At 41.8% G+C, this 21,663-nt stretch overlaps 2 protein-coding genes across 8 annotated transcripts in view; one reads left to right on the top strand and one right to left on the bottom strand.

Moving 5' to 3' along the window:
* Nucleotides 1–20,806, bottom strand: part of CSNK1D (casein kinase 1 delta) — a 45,766-nt gene extending 24,960 nt beyond the window's left edge. For 2 of the 7 annotated variants that reach the window (XM_083598271.1, XM_083598275.1), the window contains exons 1-6: nucleotides 20,452–20,775; nucleotides 14,299–14,409; nucleotides 12,383–12,531; nucleotides 10,326–10,554; nucleotides 8,985–9,155; nucleotides 7,881–8,029 (exon numbers count right to left, since the gene is read on the bottom strand). In XM_083598271.1, coding sequence (XP_083454397.1) covers nucleotides 7,881–8,029; nucleotides 8,985–9,155; nucleotides 10,326–10,554; nucleotides 12,383–12,531; nucleotides 14,299–14,409; nucleotides 20,452–20,527 — 885 coding nt within the window. In that variant the 5' untranslated portion in view covers nucleotides 20,528–20,775. Of the gene's footprint in view, nucleotides 1–7,880; nucleotides 8,030–8,984; nucleotides 9,156–10,325; nucleotides 10,555–12,382; nucleotides 12,532–14,298; nucleotides 14,410–20,451 lie in introns of all 7 variants that reach the window. The other 5 variants (XM_083598273.1, XM_083598269.1, XM_083598270.1 and 2 more) reach the window with 5 other exon arrangements.
* MBTD1 (mbt domain containing 1) overlaps nucleotides 1–21,663 on the top strand; it is a 129,145-nt gene that overhangs the window by 43,061 nt on the left and 64,421 nt on the right. The window lies entirely within an intron of this gene.

Below are 21,663 nucleotides of genomic sequence, written 5' to 3'. Positions count from 1 at the left end.
GAATCTGCTCTGCGTGTCAAGATGATTGATGAGGTATGTGCTACTGCTCCGGGCAGCCTGCCAGCTTCTAGTTAATGGCCTTATGGCTGGACTTTTAACTTTAAAGCCGTTTTGCTGGGAATAGGCAAAAGGCTCCCAGGCACAAGTTACTATGCTGGGGAAATCGAAAGTAACTTTTAAGTGCGCTTTTGGAATAAGGCAGCTGCAGCAGTGACGCAGCAAGATTTAAAGCAGCATATATGACGCTGAAGGCTAATGCCAGAGTCATGATGGCCCTTCAGGATGCTTGTGGGATTCCAAAGCTCAATAAGAAGAATTACGCGGACTGGGTTCTGTATGCAGAGGCAATTCTGCGGAAAGAGGGTTTGTTTGAGGTGATTACAGACAACCCCCCAGCTCCAGTTACAGATGTATGGGCAGCTAAGGATTCCAAAGCAAGGGGAACTCTTACATTGATAGTATCCCCGGAAGAGCTCTGTCTGTTGCGTGATAAGACCTCAGCCAGAGAAATTTGGGACGCTTTGAGAGAGGCTCACTTAAGGACAGAAGCTGGATCCACTATGTTTTACTTCAACAAGCTGCATAATATGGCTCTTGCTGAAGGTGGAGATGTGCGTTTACATCTGATGGAGATGCAAAATCTGAGACATGAGCTGCAACAGAGAGGACTCAACTTTCCAGAGGCTGTGTATTCTTTCATGATACTACAATCTTTGGGTTCAGGTTGGGAGTCTGTTGCAACCCAGATTGCTGTGCAACCAACAGCTCAGCTAACAGTGGATTATGTTACTGCCGTGATTTTAAATGAAGCAGATCGCCGGGGTGCTAGCTGCATGGGCAAGGGGGAGTCTTCACAGACGTCGTCCCATAGTGCAGTGGAACCACCAGATGGCGCCAAAGCTTTGAAGGCAGTGAAATGCTACTCGTGTGGACGTCTAGGCCATATGAAGAGGGAATGCAGATATCCCAGGGCCAAGACAGAGCAGCGCAGCGAAAGCTCATCGCGCGGAAAAGGCCGAGGCAAAGGCAAAGGTCCGGTGTCAAGGACAACGCAGCACAAGGCTATGGTTTCACGCTTCACTCCAAAGGTTGCAGAGGTCCAGAAGACGTCTAGATCTTTCTTCGTTGTTGATTCAGCTGCGACCCACCACATGTGCAACGATAAGAGACTGTTTGTGTCTTTTACACCGCAGGAAGGTGCGATTCACCAGGCGGATGACCACACAATTCCCAGTAAAGGCTACGGAACTGTTGTTCTTCACAGTTTGGACTTATCGATACAGAATGTGCTTTACGTGCCAGATGCCAAACATAATCTGCTCAGCGTTGGACAGCTGAATGAGCGGAACATTGACGTTTCCTTCAAGAACAGGAAGTGCATCATCACAAAGAAAAATGATTATGTATTGCATGCTGAATATGTTGATCGTTTGTTTGTTTTGTATTATGATGATGTTGTGCAGGATGACACTTGTTGCATTGCAGGTTCTAACAAAAGTTTGCATGCAGAATGTATTCATGATTTTCATCGAAAATTTGGTCATTTGCATTTTGAGGCAGTATCTAAAATGCCTGCCTTGGTTGAAGGTATGACTATTAAACCCTGCAGGTACCACATGAAGTGCAAAGCATGCGCAGCAAACAAGGTAAAAATGGCTGCGAAAGGTAAGGTGTCTAGTAGGCAAGCTACGGAACCATACCAGATTGTTCATGCAGATTTGGTTGGACCACTAGCGCCCTCTTTGGGTGGCAATAGGTACTTCATGGTTCTCATTGATGCATTTTCCAGATATATTTTTGTGTACAATCTCAAGCAGAAATCAGAGGCTTTTCCTAGGTTCAAGGAATTCTGTGCTTGGTTGGAAAATGTGCATGGTAAGAAGATAAAGACTCTTTTCAGTGATCGCGGGGGAGAATTCACTTCTCAGCAGTTTGAAGCTTTTCTGACTGAGAAAGGAATTCAACACGATTTGTCTAGTCCTCGCTCGCCATGGCAGAATGGACTTGCGGAAAGGGCAAATCAGACATTGCTTCAAGGGTTAAAAACCTTGCTGCATGATGCCAATCTTCCAGAGAGTTATTGGGCCGAATCTCTCTCGTGTTTTGTTTACAGTTACAATCGCAGGTTATCTTCAGCGATTGGTTGTACCCCCTATGAGAAGATGTTTGGCAAGAAGCCATACATTAAACACATGAAAATTTTTGGTTCTGACATGTGGGTTCATTCACCACAAAATTCCAAGTTAGACAAGCGTGGATTGCATGGTATCTTTCTAGGTTATCAGAAAGGGTCTTACAGAATAATGATGACTGACTCTAAGGCAATTAAGCTCACGAGAAGTGTTGAGTACAATGCAAAGTGGGGGGAGAATGTGGGAATTTTCCAATGTTATCCTGATGACGGTGATGAGACTGAGGATAGTCAAAAGCAGCCACAACAACCCACACCCACTGATGAAGGTTCTGAGTCTGAATCTGAAACTGAATCGGGTGATTCAGAGGATTTCAAGAGTGCGAAAGCCTCTATGCGACCCTCTGAAAGCTCTGATCAAGAATTGGAGGAACCATTGTTCACAATAGGTCGTTTTTCTCCTAAGAAGGAAGAGGAGAGTGTTGAAGACTTAAGGCTAATTCGTAGGTCACAGAGAGCCACAAAAGGCAGACCTCCAAAGAGATTTGCTGATGAATTTGCTACGGTAGCAGTAACAGCTGTTAAAAGCTCCAAGAAGGTATTTGAACCTTCTAGTTTCCAAGAAATCCAGGGTTTGGATTCAAAGGAAGCTGAGCCATGGTTAAATGCCATGAAGGCTGAACTTGATTCCTTAGAAAGGAACAAAACATGGGAGCTAGTTCCAGTAGTTCCAGGAATGAAACTGCTTGGAAGCAAATGGGTCTTCAAAGCGAAGACAGATCAAAATGGCAAGATAGTCAGACACAAAGCCAGATTGGTAGCCAGAGGTTTTGCACAGGTACCAGGTGAAGACTATCACGAGACCTACTCACCCACAGTGAGGTATGAAAGCATAAGGCTTATGCTCAAGCTAGCTGCAGAGGAAAATCTACACATTAGTCACCATGATATTAATACAGCTTTTCTGTATGGATCTCTAGATGAATCACTTTATATGCTTCCACCTGATGGCGTACAGGTAAAACAGGGATTTGTTTGTGCTCTGAAGAAATCCCTTTATGGTCTCAAACAAAGTGCACGGTGTTGGCACACAAAACTCACTGAAGTATTGTTTTCTCTAGGTTTTCAGCAAGGGAAAGCTGATCCATGTGTATTTGTCAAAGAGGAGGGGCAGAAGAAACTGTACTGTTTGTTTTATGTTGATGATTTATTATTCTTTTGGAAAGATGTCGCAATGTACAATAACGCCCTAGCTCAACTGAAAGAGCACTTTGACATGAAAGATCTTGGTGAGGTAAACAACTACCTATCTCTGGAAATAGAGAGAGATCAAGATGGTATCATTCTAGTACACCAGTCACGGAAAATTGCTGATGTGTTAAGCAAACTAAATCTGATGGATGCTAACCCTGTAGACACACCGATGACAACAGGTTATCAGATAGATGACACTGAAGAAGCATTTTCTGACACTACATTGTACAGAAGTGTGCTAGGCAAGCTAAACTTCATTGCCAGATGTTCAAGACCAGACATTGCTGTTAGCTGTAATTTGCTGAGCAGACAAGTCAACAATCCTAGTATCAAGGATTGGAAAGCTCTGAAACGCATAGCGCGGTATTTGAAAGGCACTATGCATTACAGACTGAGATTTAACAATCGAAAGTCTGGTGGTCTTGAGATATTTGCAGATGCAAGTTTTGGAAGTGACACTACAGACAGGAAAAGTACGTCTGGAGTTTGCTACATGTACAATCAGGGTCTGTTTGATTGGTCATGCAAGAAGCAAACAACAGTTAGCTTAAGTTCTTGTGAAGCCGAACTGAATGCACTGTCTTATTCACTTAAGGATTGTGAATGGTTAATACAATTGTGCAAAGATATGAAAATTCCTGTCAAATGTCCAATCCGGGTTTACCAGGACAACAAAGCATGTTTAGCTTTGCTGAAGTCTGAAGGTTGTAAGCAAAGCACAAAGCACTTGCAATTAAAGTTGCAGCATGCTAGGGAATGTATTCAGAAGGGACTCGTAACGGTGTCCTATATGCCAGGTAATGAAATTCCTGCTGATGTATTGTCCAAGATTGTATCCAGGGATCAACACTGTACCTATGTGCAGAAGTTGGGTTTGTACTGATATTGTACGAACACGCTGCCCAGTGATGTTCACAGAAAGGGGGAGGATGTTGGTTTCTGCTTTCCTTCACTGTGCAGCGAAAGGGCTTGTCACGAGACAGGTGTTTACATTCCACAGTCTGTACTGTTGGAGTTTCTCACGGGAAAGGGAGACTGGATGTGACGTACACTGGTTTCCTGTTTTTCACTGTTCTTTGCAGTTTCACTTTGGTGATTCTCTCCGAGCTGTCGAGGAGAGAGGATGCATTTCTCTGCTCCGGCAGAGGCAAGATGTCTTTCTGTAATATAATTGCTTTGAACTATAAATAAAGCAATATAGAGTATGCAGCACGTAATCCTCATCCTTCTGCTGTGCACGGGACTCTGCTTTAAACTAACAATATTACCTACTAAGAGCAGACATGGAACAAATCCATGATGCCAGAGGATGTGGAACTTGCAATTGCTAACAAGATACAAACAAAACACCCGGGCACCTATAGTATTTGGCCAAAATAGCTCAAAGTTGGAAAATACATTTGTTCAAAGCTGCTGCACAACACTTTTATGACTACACTAAAAACAAAAGAACAGTGGTAGCATCGGACAATATTTTTAAAGAAAGGCAGTCCTGACGTCTTTCTTCTTCTACAGCAGCAAAGAATAAGGGGATTTATGCTGATGATTCTTGGAAATCAGTCACAAATATTCAGCCTGGTAGCTACTCAAAGTAGAGAGGAGAAATATCAGATGCTGGTTTACTTGGCAGATACCTCCAGTATTGGAAGTGCATGCATCTGAATATCAGGTGCTGGGGAGAGTGCTGTTGTGCTTAAAGTTGGTTACTGTGAGAAAATTACACTTCTTATATTCTTGGCTTTGTCAGCTGGAAGAAAGTATTTTAGCTCCACTGAATCCAATGCTATCCTCGATGTACTGCACAATCTCCATATATACAAAATGCTTAACAATTTGCTTGATCAAACAAACACCGTACTACAGAGATCACTATCCATGTTGCATTCTTATTCGCAAAAGGTGTGAAGCTAAGCAACAATTTCCCTGAAACCCATGTGTTGTAGTTCTGAAGTCACTGTTAAATAAAACAACAAAAACAAGTGTGGAATGAACACCAGCAAGTTATCACCTAACATGTTTTGCCTTTTCCTGATGTCTGCATAATATTTACTAATGTTACAAGAGAATTAGAGAGGGAAATGCAACAGCTGAAACAGAAAGTGTGAAACTGGACTGGAAATCAATGGTTCAGAAACAAAATGGATTATGGGAGACTTCATAACACTGGTCCTAAGCGGCTAACAAATTATTCTGAAGGCCAGTTTAGGGTGCTTTGCTGCCACATCTAAAGCCCCAAGGGACCTGGAGGCCAAATACCTGAAGGAACACTTCCTTCTCTATCAGCCTACCAGGTCATTAACATCTGTAGCGGAAGTCGCATTTGTGCTTCCATCACCAAGTGAAGGTTAGGTGGTTGTGGTGCATAAGACCTTCTTGGTGGTGGCTCCTCACCTATGGGATGACTTCCTCCCTGCTGACACACATATTGCACCAATATTATCTGCTGGGTCGACAAGTGAAGACACAGCTCTTTGCCCAGGCTTTTGAGAGGGGGTTAGGCACACTTTTGGAAACTGCAAAAAGGCAGGCAGAATAGGGAATTCTTAACAGAATAAAGTAATTACCTGTTGATGAACTATTTCACTGAAAAGATACCCCTATGATCTATGGTGTGAATGATGTACAAAATATTTCTTCATTATCATGAAGAAATGTGACTGCACATGAGTATAACATATCGATATAGACCAGCTTTGGTTCCAAGAACTGGTGTACAAGTCACACCACATGGCCTTCTAGCAAGGCTTCTGCCTCAGAGTGGATTTTCAGGGATTAAAATGCCTTGGCAAACCTAAAATGTACTGAACTGATCCAAAGGCAGTTTTTTCCCCCTTTTGGTCTGTAATGTAACCATGCTCCAGACGGAACAGAATGGTGTGACATCAACTTGTATCACATTTGCAGAAGAAAGAATGACTAACACTGAGATACAGATATTCAATAGACAGAGTCTATTAGGGAAGGACGAAAGATGGATGCAAGTCACAAAGAATGGTATATTGAATCTCAGGAGTATGAAATGCATATGCCAATTATTGTGCAACATCTCATACACACTGAGTTCTTTATATTTAAAAAACATAGTTCATTTTATTTTAATCATATATGTGTGTGTAAATCAGAAACCATGGAGAGATTCACCTTAGCTCTTTATTCAAGTACCTGAGAGAGTGGTCTCTGACCCCATGAGAGTTAGAGAGTCCTCTGCCGATACGTAGAATTCAAAAGATTTTTATGCATAGTCACGTGAAGTACAGGGTTCACTTCCTTAAAATTAAGTAGAAGGTACAAGCAAAAGTTTCAACATGTTTCAAATTTTTCTAAAAGAAACTGTTTACCCTGCGTAGCAATACTTCCCTGTTCTAGGCAGCTTGTGGTTACATGTGAAAGCAAAACATTGCAAATGCTTGTTCTAGTAGCTAAGTGGTGAGCTTTACCATTTTTTCTGTATGCTGCTTCTCAACCAGGTCAGAGTCCATCCTATTTTAATCCTAAATCCCCAACCAAACTTATTGATTTCTCTAACAATGAATGCACCTACGCATAGATATACAGACCCAACATCCAAATAGTGTTTTGTTAATAAAAACTAGAAAAGGTAGCAAGGTTTTTGCTTTTGGAAGAAACGAGAAACACTTTGGAAATCCAACTAGAGCCACTGTCACAAGCATACAATATTTATTCTTTCTCGTCTGTCTTGCTGTAAATACAGAATGTCAGGCTTTTTTTCTGTTTTAAAATAGGATCTCTCGCTAATCAAAAAATCTAAACAAAATGTGAGTACTGAAAGCCTGCAAATGCAGTACAAATTTATGTCTTCTCTTTGGGTATGTGACTTCTATCTTTGGAAGTACGGTTGCTAATTACAAAGCCTTCCAAAGCTTCCAAGTTTTTGCTACAAGGTAAGTGACCGCAAGCTGACCACCAAAGTAATGCAGTTATATCATAAATTTTAATGTCATTCTACAGCCTTCTTACAGCTTCCATACCTTCTGGTCATTACAAATTATAAAATAGCTGAAGACAACACCCAGAGAACCCATTTGGTCCCCCAGAGTGATTATGGTAAATGTGCACAACCTCTTACAGCTAGGCAAGGAATGAGACAACATCAGATCATCAACTTTGATTATTTACAATTGGATACATTGCTAGCTGCCACTCATATATATAGATCCCCAGTCTTCAAGGATTTACAGAGGCATCCCAAGCCTGTTTACTACAAAGCAAATCGCCCTGTTTCAATGTAGCTTACTCCCAGGTGAGTGCTCACAGATTTGCAGTTTGATACTTTAACCACTAGTCCTGTTATAAAGCTAAAATTGGTTTCAGTTTCATTGCTTGTAACAGTTCACACCAAACTGCCATTTGCTACAAACATGAACAAGCACTGTGAAATATATTATTTCACCTCCAGCACTTAATGTCAGATATCAAGCTCTCACTGTTTTCTACAATTAAAAAAAAAATAAGTTAGCAAGTACTGACTACTTACAAATTTCAGCATGTTCCAGTCAAATACATAGTCATAGGAGAAGCCTTGTCTGTGGAAGAGGTTTCTGAATAATTGCCTTAGATATGAATAATCCGGTTTGTCATCAAAACGCAACGAGCGGCAAAAATTCAGGTATGTAGCAAATTCAGCTAAAAAGAAATGAGAAATCCTGATGATGTTATTGTAAAGTCAGTGCAAACAACAATATCCAGCACAGATTCATCAGCTCATCTGCTTTCCAAAGTATTGGCTCAATGCTTCTCATAGTAACCAAGGTGACAGAAACGTGAACTGCTTTTCCCATATGTAATCAGGAAGTGATATGCTTTTTTTCACATGCAGCACAATCCTTCATGACTGTCAGGGAACTTACTAGGCTACAACGGCAGAGGCAACCTGCAGAGGAGTGTAGAGAGCCCTATTCTAGTCCACAGTGGTATAAACAATAGAAAGATTAAGTATGGTACAAAAGTTAGCAGGTTGCTGAACTAGGATCTGGCAGATCAGGGTTAAAATCCCCACTCAAGCTATGAAGCTGTGTGACTTTGGGCCAGTCACTGTCTCTCAGTCAAAGATGTCTCACAAGGTTGCTGTGAGGATAAAAAGGACACAATCACGTATGCCACCGAGTTCCTTGGAGGAAAAGTACAATATAACTGTAATTCAGAAATGCAATAAAACAAACAAAACAGAGAGAGAGGTATTTCTTTTTAAAGCAACGACTGGTAACTTATGCGCTGTGACTGAACATGTGCTGACCGAACATGTAACTCATTTGTTCATCATGGTAAGCTGCTCATTGAATACCAAACAGTGTAGACAGAGAAAAATCCATACATATGCAGCACCTTGGAAAGAGGGGAGCACAAAAAAGGGGGGGTGTTGAAGTTGTTTACAAAGCAGCCAAACAATATACCTTCATTTAACCATTAAATGAAATCTTAACCAAATAACAAGAAAGCGTTAGTACATACAAATAAGAGCTAGAATAATTTCTAAGATAGAGAGGTAACAGAAAATGTAACATCAAGTTAATGTAAGTTTCACTGAACAGTTAGCTTTGAAATCAATACTGAAGACATCTATTTCAGAGAATAAACTTACAAGGGTATCCTTTACACAAAACCTCAATGGGTGTGGACATTTTCTTTTCACTGATGCGTTCATATTTCTGTCTTTTTGTAGCTGCCTTCAATCCCTGCCAGGGGAGGGAGCCCAGGTTAAAATACATGAGTACATAGCCCAAGGACTCCAAGTCATCTCTGCGAGATTGTTCTACAAGGAGTAGAAGAGTGGAGCCATTAGGTTCTATCATCTGGTGAAATGGTTCAAATATCCTTAAAGCAAAAATTACACAACAAAGATCTTACCTGCAAGAAAAACATTGTTAAATAGTTAATTTCAATCTTGCCAATAAAATCAGTATGAAAAATGGTTTACTCTTGCAATTATCCAACAATTATTCCTAAAGAATCCCATACTGGAAACTGTTCAAATGGCCATATAGGTCCATACCACAACAGAAATACAGAATCATTCACCCACAACACTTGCCGATCAACCAGGGTTTTACAGCTTTGAGCGTAAAGGCAACCATGATTTAGTTGCTTCTGGCTCCTTCCTGCCCCAAATCCTCTGAACTGAGGAGAGAAGGTGGATCTTATTTCATTTTGCTTGAACCTTTTACAGTCTCTGAATGCTGCTCCTACCATGCTAGTGTGAGGAGACCTCTCCCCAAGCATCCCCTGAAATTCATGGAGAACTCTGGGGAGGGGTGCAAAGACATCTGTGGAGCCCTGCAATCAACCAAGGAAATTCAAGCCACAGTGCCAAGAACAGACATACTGCAGAAAGCTGCTAACGATGATTCACACCACTGAGCCAAGTTGCAAGCTTAGCCACAATTTCTTGACACAGGCTGCAGTGAAAGACACAGTGTTCTCCAACCCATATCTCTCAGGACTATAATCTTCTTTATGGTAAAGTTCTTTGTTGTTGTGCCATTGGAAACAGCTTCTAGCAAGGCAAGTTTTATGTCTGCATGCAAGTGGAGGCAAACAGAAACAAAACAAATCCTGAGATAACTTTTACAAGCTTAACCTGAAGGGAAATTTCTTCTCGATTCCATATATGGTAGTCTGACCCCAAGAAAAAATCTACCAAGCTATCCCAATGGAAGTTTATTGGATGAAACACTCCCAACATCTTGTTTGAGGCTGTCACATGCATTAGAGAGCATGACCATTTGATTTGTTTCACTGATGCACATACAGCGCAATCCTAACAACATCTATTCAGAAATAAGTCCTACTGGATTCAACAGGGCTCACTCCCAGATCAAAGCCCCCTTTTTTCAATGGTAGCCAGAACAATTTATTTTATCCAGATGTCTTATTGCATGAACATTCCTACAACAATAACCAAAATAATCTGCTACCAGCTCACCAATTCCAAGATGAGTGTTGATAGAGGCATAGCGGGCGGTTCCTGTTAAATTTTTATTTTCACGATATGGAATGTGCTGGTGCGTTCGAGCATCCCGATATTTCTTGGCCAGCCCAAAATCTATGATGTAGACAAGATTGCCCTTCTTGCCTAATCCCATCAGGAAGTTGTCAGGCTTTACATCTCGGTGGATGAAGTTCTTCGAATGAATGTATTCTATTCGGCTAATCTAATTGCAGAAAGACATAATTTCAGAATTACAGCATATAAAACCTTTCAAAAACAACCAGCTGCTCCTTTATATTGGGCTTTAATACTAAAATCCTACTTTGATAACGTTTAAGCTTAAAAGCTATTTGCTTGCTTTATTATGCCTGCATTATTTATTCTACTTAACCCCCTTTTTAAAATACAAGCCAGTTTAACTTGTTTCTAACTGTGCAACTGTACACATGACAACTAGGAAGTAAGTCTAATTAAGATCAATAGGATTTACTGCCAGGTACGTGTGTATAAGATTGCAGTCTAAGTGGCTTTCCTCCTGGGTCTTCTGATGAAGCAAGAATTAATGTCTTAACTGGATCTCACTTTGGGCACTGACAGGGTGACACCCCCCCAAAAAAGTGCTGTGTAGGGATCCTGAGGGACATCTAGTCCAACACCCTGCAATGCAGAAATCTCAACTTGAGCTTACATGACAGATGGCCATCCAACATCTGCTTAAAAACCTCCAAGGATCTTCAACTAGGTAAGATTGAGTTTTGGCTCTAAAGATTTTGCTGTAACAGCAGTACTACTACATTAGACCAATAGTTGCCTCCAAGGCTGAAGCCAGAGAGCCCTTGGCATAGTGCCAACAATGAGCCCTCACTATATCTACTTCCAATCAGGTCATGGCCCAATCCTACCTATAGACCTACAAAATCAGTAAGGCAAGACAATATACTCTGAGTAACTTCAAAATGGCAGGTGACCACTGAGGGTGAAAGGTAAGCTTGGCTCCTATTTAAAAGCAGAAACACTGTGTACTGCTGAAAAATATTGGTGGGTCCAGCAGGGAAGATGGTGAATGGTGCTGCGGCTGGTCCAGTGAGGGGCTCTCTTCCAAGCCCCTGGGAGCCTCAGCCAGTGCCCAAACTGTCTGACTACTGACCCTGGCGTCATCTAGCACCATTGCTATATCATTTCAGTGCCACTTGCTTGCATAAAGCATGGTTTCCAGATGCTTCAAATGGTAGCAGTACACATGACTGGAATATTTACGGTCCTACTGTTTTACTTCAACCTTTCTGAACCTAAGGGTTTAAAAATGGACACACATACAGACATCCTAATAGCCATTAGAGAAGATATTATTCACGGACATATTTAGTTCTTATTGTCTTCTATGTCTGTGCAGAAGTACAAACCAAGAATGTCTACACACTTATTTTGGAAGAACAATTCACAAGTTGATTTATATAACATTTTCAGGAAGTTATTTATTATGCATAAACTGGCCAATTTTTTGTGGCAGCAAAGTTTTAAATACATATAGGCTCAGATTCTGCAACTTCATCCTAACATAAAGTTGAAGAATCTGTAAAACTTGATGTGTTGACTGTTGTTACCCCTTGAGGGAAAGATTAGCTTTTAAAATAATTGCAAACCCTCATGTCAAGAGATAGATAAGGAATGTAGCCTAACACACTAGAAACAGGTGAATGCTTTAGAATCCAGCCCAACAGCCACTAACTACACAGCCTCTCTTTGCAACCCTGAGAACAATCCATTTTGGAAAAAGTATGTATTTTAAAGAAGCAGAAGCATGTTTCCCACTGCAGCTAAATTGGTCTGATTCACACTGGCAAAAATAACTTTAAAAGCATTATTTGTACTGGACACATTTTATTTTCTGGTATATGAAGAGAATAGCTTAAATGGTAGGCTTTCTACCTGCCCTCTGAAAGAAAGGAGTCCCAAATTTTGTTCCATATAAGACAATTATTTATAGAATGCAGAGAGGATTTAAGGAAGCCCTCCTACCCAATAATCAAGACATGCAAAGTTTTTAATACCATTTGGTCAGCAAGTAAAAGGACTGTCTTGAGGCTGAATTTTCTTGAACAGAAGTTAAAGAGATCTTCAAGGCTTGGTCCCAACAACTCCATCACCATTACATTGTAGTCACCTTCAGCACCGCACCATTTGATTGTGGGAATGCCCACTAGAAAAAAGAGGGAAAATTACTATAGTATTTTGTGAAAACAGAAGGTATCTGCACAAAATATGTATGACACACCCACAGATTATTATCTAAATTACAGCACATTTTTCTTCCTGAAAAATGTATGCATTTGGGGGGGAGGAGATGGGGGGAAGAGACTGGAACTGGAGGAAGGTCCTGGGACACCTTGTATAGATGTGCTTCCAATGGGATGTGATCTTCTCCTTCTATCTAAGTACAAATACTCCCTATTAAGAAGCCAAAAGGGAGGGAAATCCTATGAATCCTAACTATCAGGCGTCAAATTAGTCTACAGTAGCTATGAATACTCAGAATTCAACAAATATTTTATAGCATATTTGTATATGACATTTTAAATCTGTGCTGTTTAACCTGGGCTCAGAAATTATGAGGTTCCCTTGGTTACAGCTTCAGAAGATTCCCCCCAAATAAGTTCTGAGAGTTGCTCAATTCTTTCACCACTACCTGCATTCCCCACTCTGACTGATATTACTGTGTCATAATTCTAGGTAATTAAAGCTAGAAGATCAGAATAAAGAACACTTAAAACAAGAGATGGGTAACCTCTGACCCTCCAGGTGTTGTTGGACTCCAAGTTGCATCAGCTCTGGCTAGCAAGGTGATTGGCAGGGGATAATGAGAGATGTAGTCCAGAAACATTGATTTCCCACCCCTACTTTAAAATAATCTGAATCTTGCAAGCAGCTGGCTCAGTGGTTACCAGCACAGAGCGGAACTGTGCCAGGTCTGCATTTGGCTTCTCTCTCCAGCATTGCAAGATTGTATGAGTAAGAGCACATTTATTTATGCATCATCTAGAGTAACACAATGCAGAACTGTAATAATATCTGCTGAACCCCATCTCCAGAGTATATTTGCCTAACGTGGGGAAGGCACATTCAGGTACTCTGCAATGGACAATGCTACTCATCCGAAATGAGTAGCAAATTACAAGACTTGCAAGAACTATGCCCATGTATTTAACTGTTGTCAGTTAACAGATCCACACTCAAGGTTACAGCAAAACAAATGTAATAATTTTTGTGCCTCTGAAACTATAAAAAGCAGTTTGCAATTACTGAGAAAAAGTATAGGTCCAAACAAGAAAGCTTCTCACGAAGTTCAAGAGTGAAATGGTATCTTACCTATATGGTATCACATGCAAAGACCATGCCTTTAAGTAAAAGGATCTGCCCAGTTTTAAGATTGTCAAACCAGGATTGACACTACTGTCAGAACGTAATTTCAATAATATATATATCTCATTTGTGTGATTGAAAACCTCTCATGTTCATGATCTACAGTTCAAGAGTTCCTTTCTTTTAACATTACAACTCAGAAATATGTCACAGATAAACAACAACTTGATTTGCATTTAAGTAATGAGCAGACAGGTTGAGGTAGTGTTGGTAATCCACGGGCTCAGAGGGTAACTCTTAGCGAAGCAATTGTTTGTCAGCCTCACAACCCCCTGTGTAAACAAGAGCCTACCTTATTAGAACATTGAGAATGAAGACTAAAACTGAAGTCCCACCCATACTTACTTAGGATTAAAGACTCAATGAACTCAGTGCTACTCTTATTTCTAAGAAAGCACATTTAGGATTCTACTGCTGTAGCTCCCTAATGCATGGCAGGAAGGTAACCATGAAATCACTTGTGCACATATGCAGTGCTATCTGCCTTCTTCAGTTTATAGCTAGAACATTAGTACCCATATGACTTATCAGCACAGATAATTTTTACCTCCACCCTGCATCATTTTGTAAATTTTGCTTTCTATATGGAGTTGAGGATGTTTGGTTTTCACACATTCCAATTTGATGGCAACCTCTTCTCCAGCAGCAATGTCAGTCCCTAAAGGAGAGAAGAAAACACAACTTCAAAATCCAAGACTATCAAACATGAACTAACCAAAGAAATTGCTTATACACCCTGGCAATGTGTGTAACAGTTGCTGGCATCACAAGGTAGTTGTACGGAATAACCAAGAAGGGGGGTGAACCATGCAAGCCTTGGAGAAAAAGGTGGAGATGTCAGTCGCCAACCTGGCATCTAGAGATCTCCATGTGGTTGCAATTGTACCCACATCAGGAGCAAAATGCGCCTGGTGCCTAGCTAATTTCTAACACTGCATGTGCATTCCCCTCATGCTTTTGAACAGATATAACTTGCATTGGTAGTGTCACCTATACATTACAGGCAGCCCAGTTTACACATGTTCAATATGTGTATGACCCAGAAATGTCATAAAGACATCAGTGAAATATCTCTAAAAGGGTGGAACACGGGCAGGGCAGAGGTGGAATTGTGTGTTTGCAGGCTTTTCCAATGGGTTTTAATTATACACAATTTCACTGATGCATGCAGTGCCCGGGAACATAACCCACGCGTAAACAGGATACAATCCAGGCAACTTAAGGCCATTTAAGTCCTAGTGATTTCACAGTGGGTTGTATCCAAGGGTGTCTGCAAGTGAGCAGAACAGATTTCCTCTTGTGCAACTGGACTTTTCTTTTCTCCCTCCTGCAGTTCCCATGCCATATACCCTCAAAAACTGCTTTGGAGGTTTGGGGGAGTCTCCAGAGAAACCTAGGGTGTGCGCAGCTGGCTGCAGGGGGGAAAGATAAGAAGATGAAGTCCTGTCCACAAGCCCATTCACACATTAGCTCTTCATCAAAATCAATGGGACATAAGGGCTCTAAAATGATGGTTAAGATTCTACATTCATCTGTTGTGTGCAAAAGCAATTCCTTAATTTGTAAACAATGATTTCAATAGGTTTCTTATTACTCAATTTCTCAGTATCCACTAAGTTGCGTTTTGTAATGCAGCATGTACTGTACTACAGTATCATGAGCACCTGCAGATTATGTCCTATTTAATATACACAAGTCAAAGGGAATTTATTTATTTCATAAAATTTATACACCGCTTGATTGTAAAAAACCTCAAAGCAGTTTACAAAAGATAAAATAGTAAAATCAAGGAAATTTCACAACCATACTTAAAAACATATAAAAGTTAAAATGCTAAAGCAGACTGAAATTACCTCAACTTTCTAAGCATCAGGGTAGGCTTGTTTAAACAAAAACATTTTTAGCAGGTACCAAAAAGAGTACAGTGAAGGCACCTGCTTGATCTCAATAGGCAGGGAATTCCAAAGTGTAGGCACTGCCACACTAAACAATCACATTCTTACATGAAAAATGTTGATGTATGTTTTTAGCTTATAGTTGATTTTATCTTTCAAATGTTTTATAGAGCTGTTTTTACTGATAATGTTATTGTTTTATTCCCTTTGTAAACTACTTTGAGGTTTTTTGTTAACAATTAAGTGGTACACATAAATTTTATGAAATACATAGACAAGCATGCAAGGGCTGTAATTAACAAAGAAAAAATAGTCTACTTTCAGTCTCATCTAAGTCTGGGAGCAGACGAAATGCAAGAGGAGAGAGAACAGCTGATAAGGACATTCCACGCTCGTGAATAGGCAGGCCCACTTGCATACAAGACACAGGAAATGTCAATGACAAGCGACGGATTGCACACAGCACAATGACTTCTCCAGGTTCACATCTTGATTTAGCTGAGCCTTCTGGTTTAAAACACTGTCTCCCCTTTCTAAACATGATTTTATTTGGAAGGCTCTTGCATGTAGCACCAGTGTTTCACATACAGACTACATTATACACATAATGATTTTGGCTAAGAGAGAGAGGTTAATATCCGAGGTAACAAGGGATTAACTTTTTTTAACCAGAATGAATGCAACAGTAGTGTTACAATACACAACTTGGTTTTAGGTACAGTCATACCTCGTTACGTTTGCTTCATGTTACATTCTTTCAGGTTACGTCCCGTGGCAACCCGGAAGTACCGGAAAGGGTTACTTCTGGGTTTCGCCACTCGCACATGCACACAAGCGCCAAATCGTGCCACGCACCTGCACAGATACGGCGCTCCAGATTGCGCTCTTTTCATGTTGTAAACGGGCCTCCGGAACGGATCCCATTCACAACCAGATGTACCACTGTATATCAAGACTGTGACATGGTGTGCACACACATTGTGCATGCATGCACTTTCTCACTCAGGGAGTCTTCTTTAATATGTCCCATATTAACCCTTCTATACTGTACTTATATAGGGGAGAACTAGGAAGAAGTATGCTGCTTAAAAGGGTCAAGCCATTTTACTGCATATTATCTTTAGAACAGTACATAAAATATTAACTCCACTAAGCAAAAACCACAGGCCATAAGCAATTTGTTCTTTATTCACTTAAGAAGGGGCTCAGCTGCAACCATGCACAGTTAGGTACAGATTCCTGAGCAAGGAAGCTTCTCTTAGGTAAGCACATTTTCTGCCAAAAAAAGTTTCTAGTGACTGGGCAACATTTCACAATTCTTAAGAAAACAGAAGCTGGCTAAAGGTCAAATTCTGGGATAAGTATCATGTCTATGTAAGATATATTTCACCAAATGAAGTTGTTAGCTATATTTTCAAATTAATGCACAATACTAATTTGCCATGGGACTCACAGCTTCTGCTACAATAGGAGGAGTTGGGATCTTCCTGACTAAGAAGTGGCAAAAACTACTTCTGTTGTAAAAGGAATCCACACCACTGAAAAACCAAAAACCTCAAGATCTTCCTATCAGACATTAACATTTATTTTATGACTAGCAGAAGCTGAGAAACCCCTACATCTCCTATCTACAGACAGAACTTTGCACTGGATTATCTGGAATACCTACTTACAGCCTCAAACCAAGTAACAAAGGCCAACTGACCTCTACAACATATACAAAGAAATAACAGCATTGGTCTTGCTGATGCAGCAGAGTAACACTGATAGCGCGAGCTATACTTCCATACATTAAAAAGCTGTTCCAGAAGAACTCAACTCAAGGATTCCTAGGATCTACTTTTCAATACAATATGTAAGTTGTTACAGAGCAAGATGACTATTCACCAAAGCTATTAGGCAATATCCAACTGTTGTGCTCTGCTTGTGCAACCGATTCCCCCTTCCTCTCTTCTCTGAAGTCTCCTGGGTGACCCCCAACCCAAAATCTGTTCTGGAGGGTTAGGGACCTCTCCAGAAACTGAGAAGATTGGAAGGCATGAGTGACAGCAGAACAGCTAAGAGCAAGTCCCATCATTCCATGGGTGCAACAATGGATCTTGTGTTGGGAAGATTTTGTAACATACCAATACTCTAAGTGAGCACAAAAGTTTCTTCAGTATAGCTTAATTGTATTGTACCTACAAGGGCTGCTTTGGAAACCATTGGTGAAAGAGCAAGGTATCTATCTTTTAAATACATAAAGGAGTATAGGAAATATTATTACAAGAAACCAATGCTTAACTATGGTTTAACACAACTGACCAACGTGTTTGTGTTCACTGCTCAGGAGTCCCTGCTTCATTTTTCTCATGTTCCTAGCTACAACAAGCTACAAGCCTTGGACTGTTGTGCTGCCGAAACCTGGGCTCAAAGTCTCCCCCCCCAAACAAACCATGAGTAGTAAGGCAAGAATAAACCTTGGCTACCTCTTATAATTTGTTCGGAGAGAAACAAACCACAATATCTGGTCTGAATATACAAGTCAAAGCTTGTGCCTTATTGCTCCCAGAGCAGTATGGCCAACAGCAAGGGATGAACAAAGCAGGAAGCTTTGATCAGCAGGCACCCACTACTAATTTGCAATAAACCGTGGTTAAACATTAAATATGCTTTATTGCGACGTGGAAACCAGTTCACTTATAGGCATCAAAGACTTCACTGTGTTAGGGGAAAGTCCCAGAATTAGACATTTGGGCAGATTTTCTCTTTCTTTCAAGGATTACAATGGTTAAACATTTAACCATCTTCAGTGCTTTGTTTTAAGCTACTCTCTGTTGTTTCACAAGTATGACAATTTAAAGACTCATTATTTGGGTGCTGATATTCTAACGAATTGCATACACATGGCCAAAATATGTATGTGCTTAATACCGATTTGACACACCATCTTTATATATAGGCTACAGATGCCTGCAGCCTCTCTTGTACATAATTCTCAAAATGAAAATAATCAAATAGGTAGCTCCTCCTCACATAAACTAGAAACATCTGCCTGATAGTTGACAGCCAGATGGACTATGTTATTAAGAACAAGACTAAAACAACTCTTCTGATTATATACAAAGTTTCCTAACCTGCACAACGACTTTAACTACTGCTCCCATAGGTGGAGCTGCCACAGCACGACCTTTCTCCTTCTGGGGCCGCACCCTTATATATAGCTCCAAAATAACTGCTGTACTTCATAACTCTCAGATAGCTAATGATCCTGTAGTGTAGAGTAAGCAAGAGAAATACCTTAAAACTGTTCTCAAGTAGCTTTATCTGTAGGCCAAAACCAACACCAAGCATGGTGACACTAAGATTCTAGAAAACTGCATTCCCACAATCTTTGAAAACAGATGTCCAGTTTTAGAGTACAATGATTCAAAACTAAAGTGCTAGTTGTTCTCATCTGCCCCCCCAACAGTGAAGAACAAAGAAGTACACAAGTTATTTAATGTTATTAACACATCCATATTCTAAAGGCCAGCCATGCACTGAAGCAGATTTCAAGAGGGCGGGGAACCTCTCAATTAACAAGAATTAAGAAGGCTTCACAACTGGTCTCACTGCTCCTGACATGCATAAATTAGTGTATTTTTAAATGCAGGAGCTCAGACTTGGATTGACTTACACCCTTGTATAGATAGCAGCATGCACAGTCAGCAATCCCATTACAGCCACTCAATGCATACTGCAATGCATAGGCATATGCCTTTGCAGGATTGAACCATTTGCCAGCATCAGTTTCATCTAGCAGATATTTTTTTTCTGGCTTACCTTTGCATAAAGCCTATGAATCTGAAAGGCGACACCTAGACTAGCTTACAACATACAAAATGCAGGAGAAAATCCACATCATCCCTCAGGGTCTATTAAAGATTTATTACCAAAGATGTAAGTTAGCAGGCCTCTGGCTCAGGTTCACAGTTACACTGCCATCAAAATTAGGGGACTAAGCTGAAAATAACCAGGTGTGCCTTAGTTCCAGAAAGCAGCACAAAACCTGTAATTTCTCCCCATGTTACAATTCAGCTAAAAGCTATAGCAGACATGACAAGTGACAAAAGGAGAAGAGTTACTCTGCAAAAAATAACCTAAACCTAGGCAATTATCTCTTTCAAACCAGGCTACTTCCTGGAAGCCTCACAGTAAACAACTCCATCTGAGTATTATTAATTTTTCTTCACTGACAGCTGGTGCATTTCCAAACCTCATACTTCACTGTCAGAACCCTTCGGCCCAGAAACATGTAGTCAGGATTTTTTCCCCCACCCCAGCTTAGAAGCCAAATAAAAGAAGTGGGGAAGGGGGTGGGGAGAGAGAGAAGAGAAAGGAGACGAGAGCGATTTGCCCAAGGTCACAAAGGAAGTAACTGGGCACTACTGGGGCTCTCCCAGTCCTCATTTCCCACCAGTGTCGAACCAAGGCTCTAACTGTAAACACGCTTGCTCAGAAGTCAGTCTCCCTGCAATACCCAGGTCTTCCTTCCGAGTAAACCCTGACTGTAACTGCGGTGGTTCAGCAGGCGAGGGACACGACGGTTTTACTTCCCGCTACGGGGCTTGATGCGCTTCTTGGGCGTTCCTCTGTCACCTCACGGGAAGCCAGAGTCCGCTTGGGGTGGGGGGGGGCCGCGACCTGAAGGCCCCACCAAATCGCCAGAGGCAAAGCGACCCCCAACCTCGCTTCTCCAAAGGCAGCCGCTTCCCTGAGGCCGTCGTCGCGCCCCCCCCATCCCAAACCCCCTCTCCGTTCATGCCAGAGCGGCGCCCCCTCACCGAGGTAAATGTCCCCGAAGGAGCCGCTCCCGATCTTCCGGCCAAGCCGGTACCGGTTCCCGACTCTCAACTCCATCGAGGCGGCTCGGCAGGACCCGGACCCAGTCGCGAGGGACCCTGACTCAGAGCAGGGCGACGCCAGAGACCATCGCGGCCCTTAGCCCCGCCTCTCGACGCCGGAGGGATTCGGGGGCGACAGCGCACCCCGGGTGGGGAGGATGGACGCAGATTCCCCGAGACCCGGATCCTCCCTCAGCGCAGCTAAGCCCCAGCCGCCATATTATGTGACCTCACTTCCTTGGCAACAGGGGGCGGAGCTTTGCGACGGAGGAGCATCCTCTTCTGAGGGAAAGCTGGGTCAGGGGGACCAGATTGTGAGGCCGCGCGCGCGAGCGAGAACGGGGAGGGAGAGGGGCCGCGTCTCCATGGTAACCGCTGGGCGCTGGAACCTGGGCGCGGGGCTTCCCCGCGGCTCATTGTCCGCGGTAGGGTTTGGACTTGGCCCCACCCGTAAGAACCGAGGCAGCTGCCACCCCATAACCAGGGCTCCGCTCACGGGCGGGTCCAGCAGCAGCTGGCTGCGCCCTAGTATTGTCAGAGATAATTGGGCTTATTCACACCAACTTTTCTATAGGCTTCTGAGGCTGGAATAGCACAAAGCATGGTTGCAATACGTCACATAACCCCATAAAAAGATGGTGCCAAAGCACATGCTGGGGTTTGTCAACCCTCAAGATCTGAAACGGTTTCCAATTGATTCATGGATGGCAGTGTCCTTTCTTGAGGCGGGGCGGCTGGCAGTGGGAGAACTTGCGGAAATGTCATGAAATCATAAGGATGAAGGTGGTTCAAGGAAGGCTATTCTTGAGATGTAAAACTGTTTCTTATCGTTTCCCCGCTTCAATTTGGGATTTGAGCTCAGGATTTGCACCCTCCCCCAGGATGTGGCTGAAAAACACAGGTTTCACATTTGGGCTGAGTTGTCTTTAATATGGGCCTTTTCATCTGGGAGAAGTGAATTCATGAATTCACTTCGTATTCATTTTATAGTGTTCTTACTCAAAGGCATGAATAGGAGGAGCCATGATGCATATGTTTTACACTGGATGTTTTGCAGCTGATAAGCATCAGTCTGACTTAATTATGGTGTTTGGTGTAACATGAAGAAACAAACCTTAACTTTGCTCTTTTATATCTAACTTGAGCTCTTTG

Source organism: Podarcis filfolensis (assembly GCF_964270895.1).
Source record: "Podarcis filfolensis genome assembly, chromosome: 2".
In the NCBI taxonomy this organism is placed as follows: domain Eukaryota; kingdom Metazoa; phylum Chordata; class Lepidosauria; order Squamata; family Lacertidae; genus Podarcis; species Podarcis filfolensis.
Note: the sequence above shows the minus strand (reverse complement) of the source record. Positions and strands in the feature narration are given on the sequence as shown.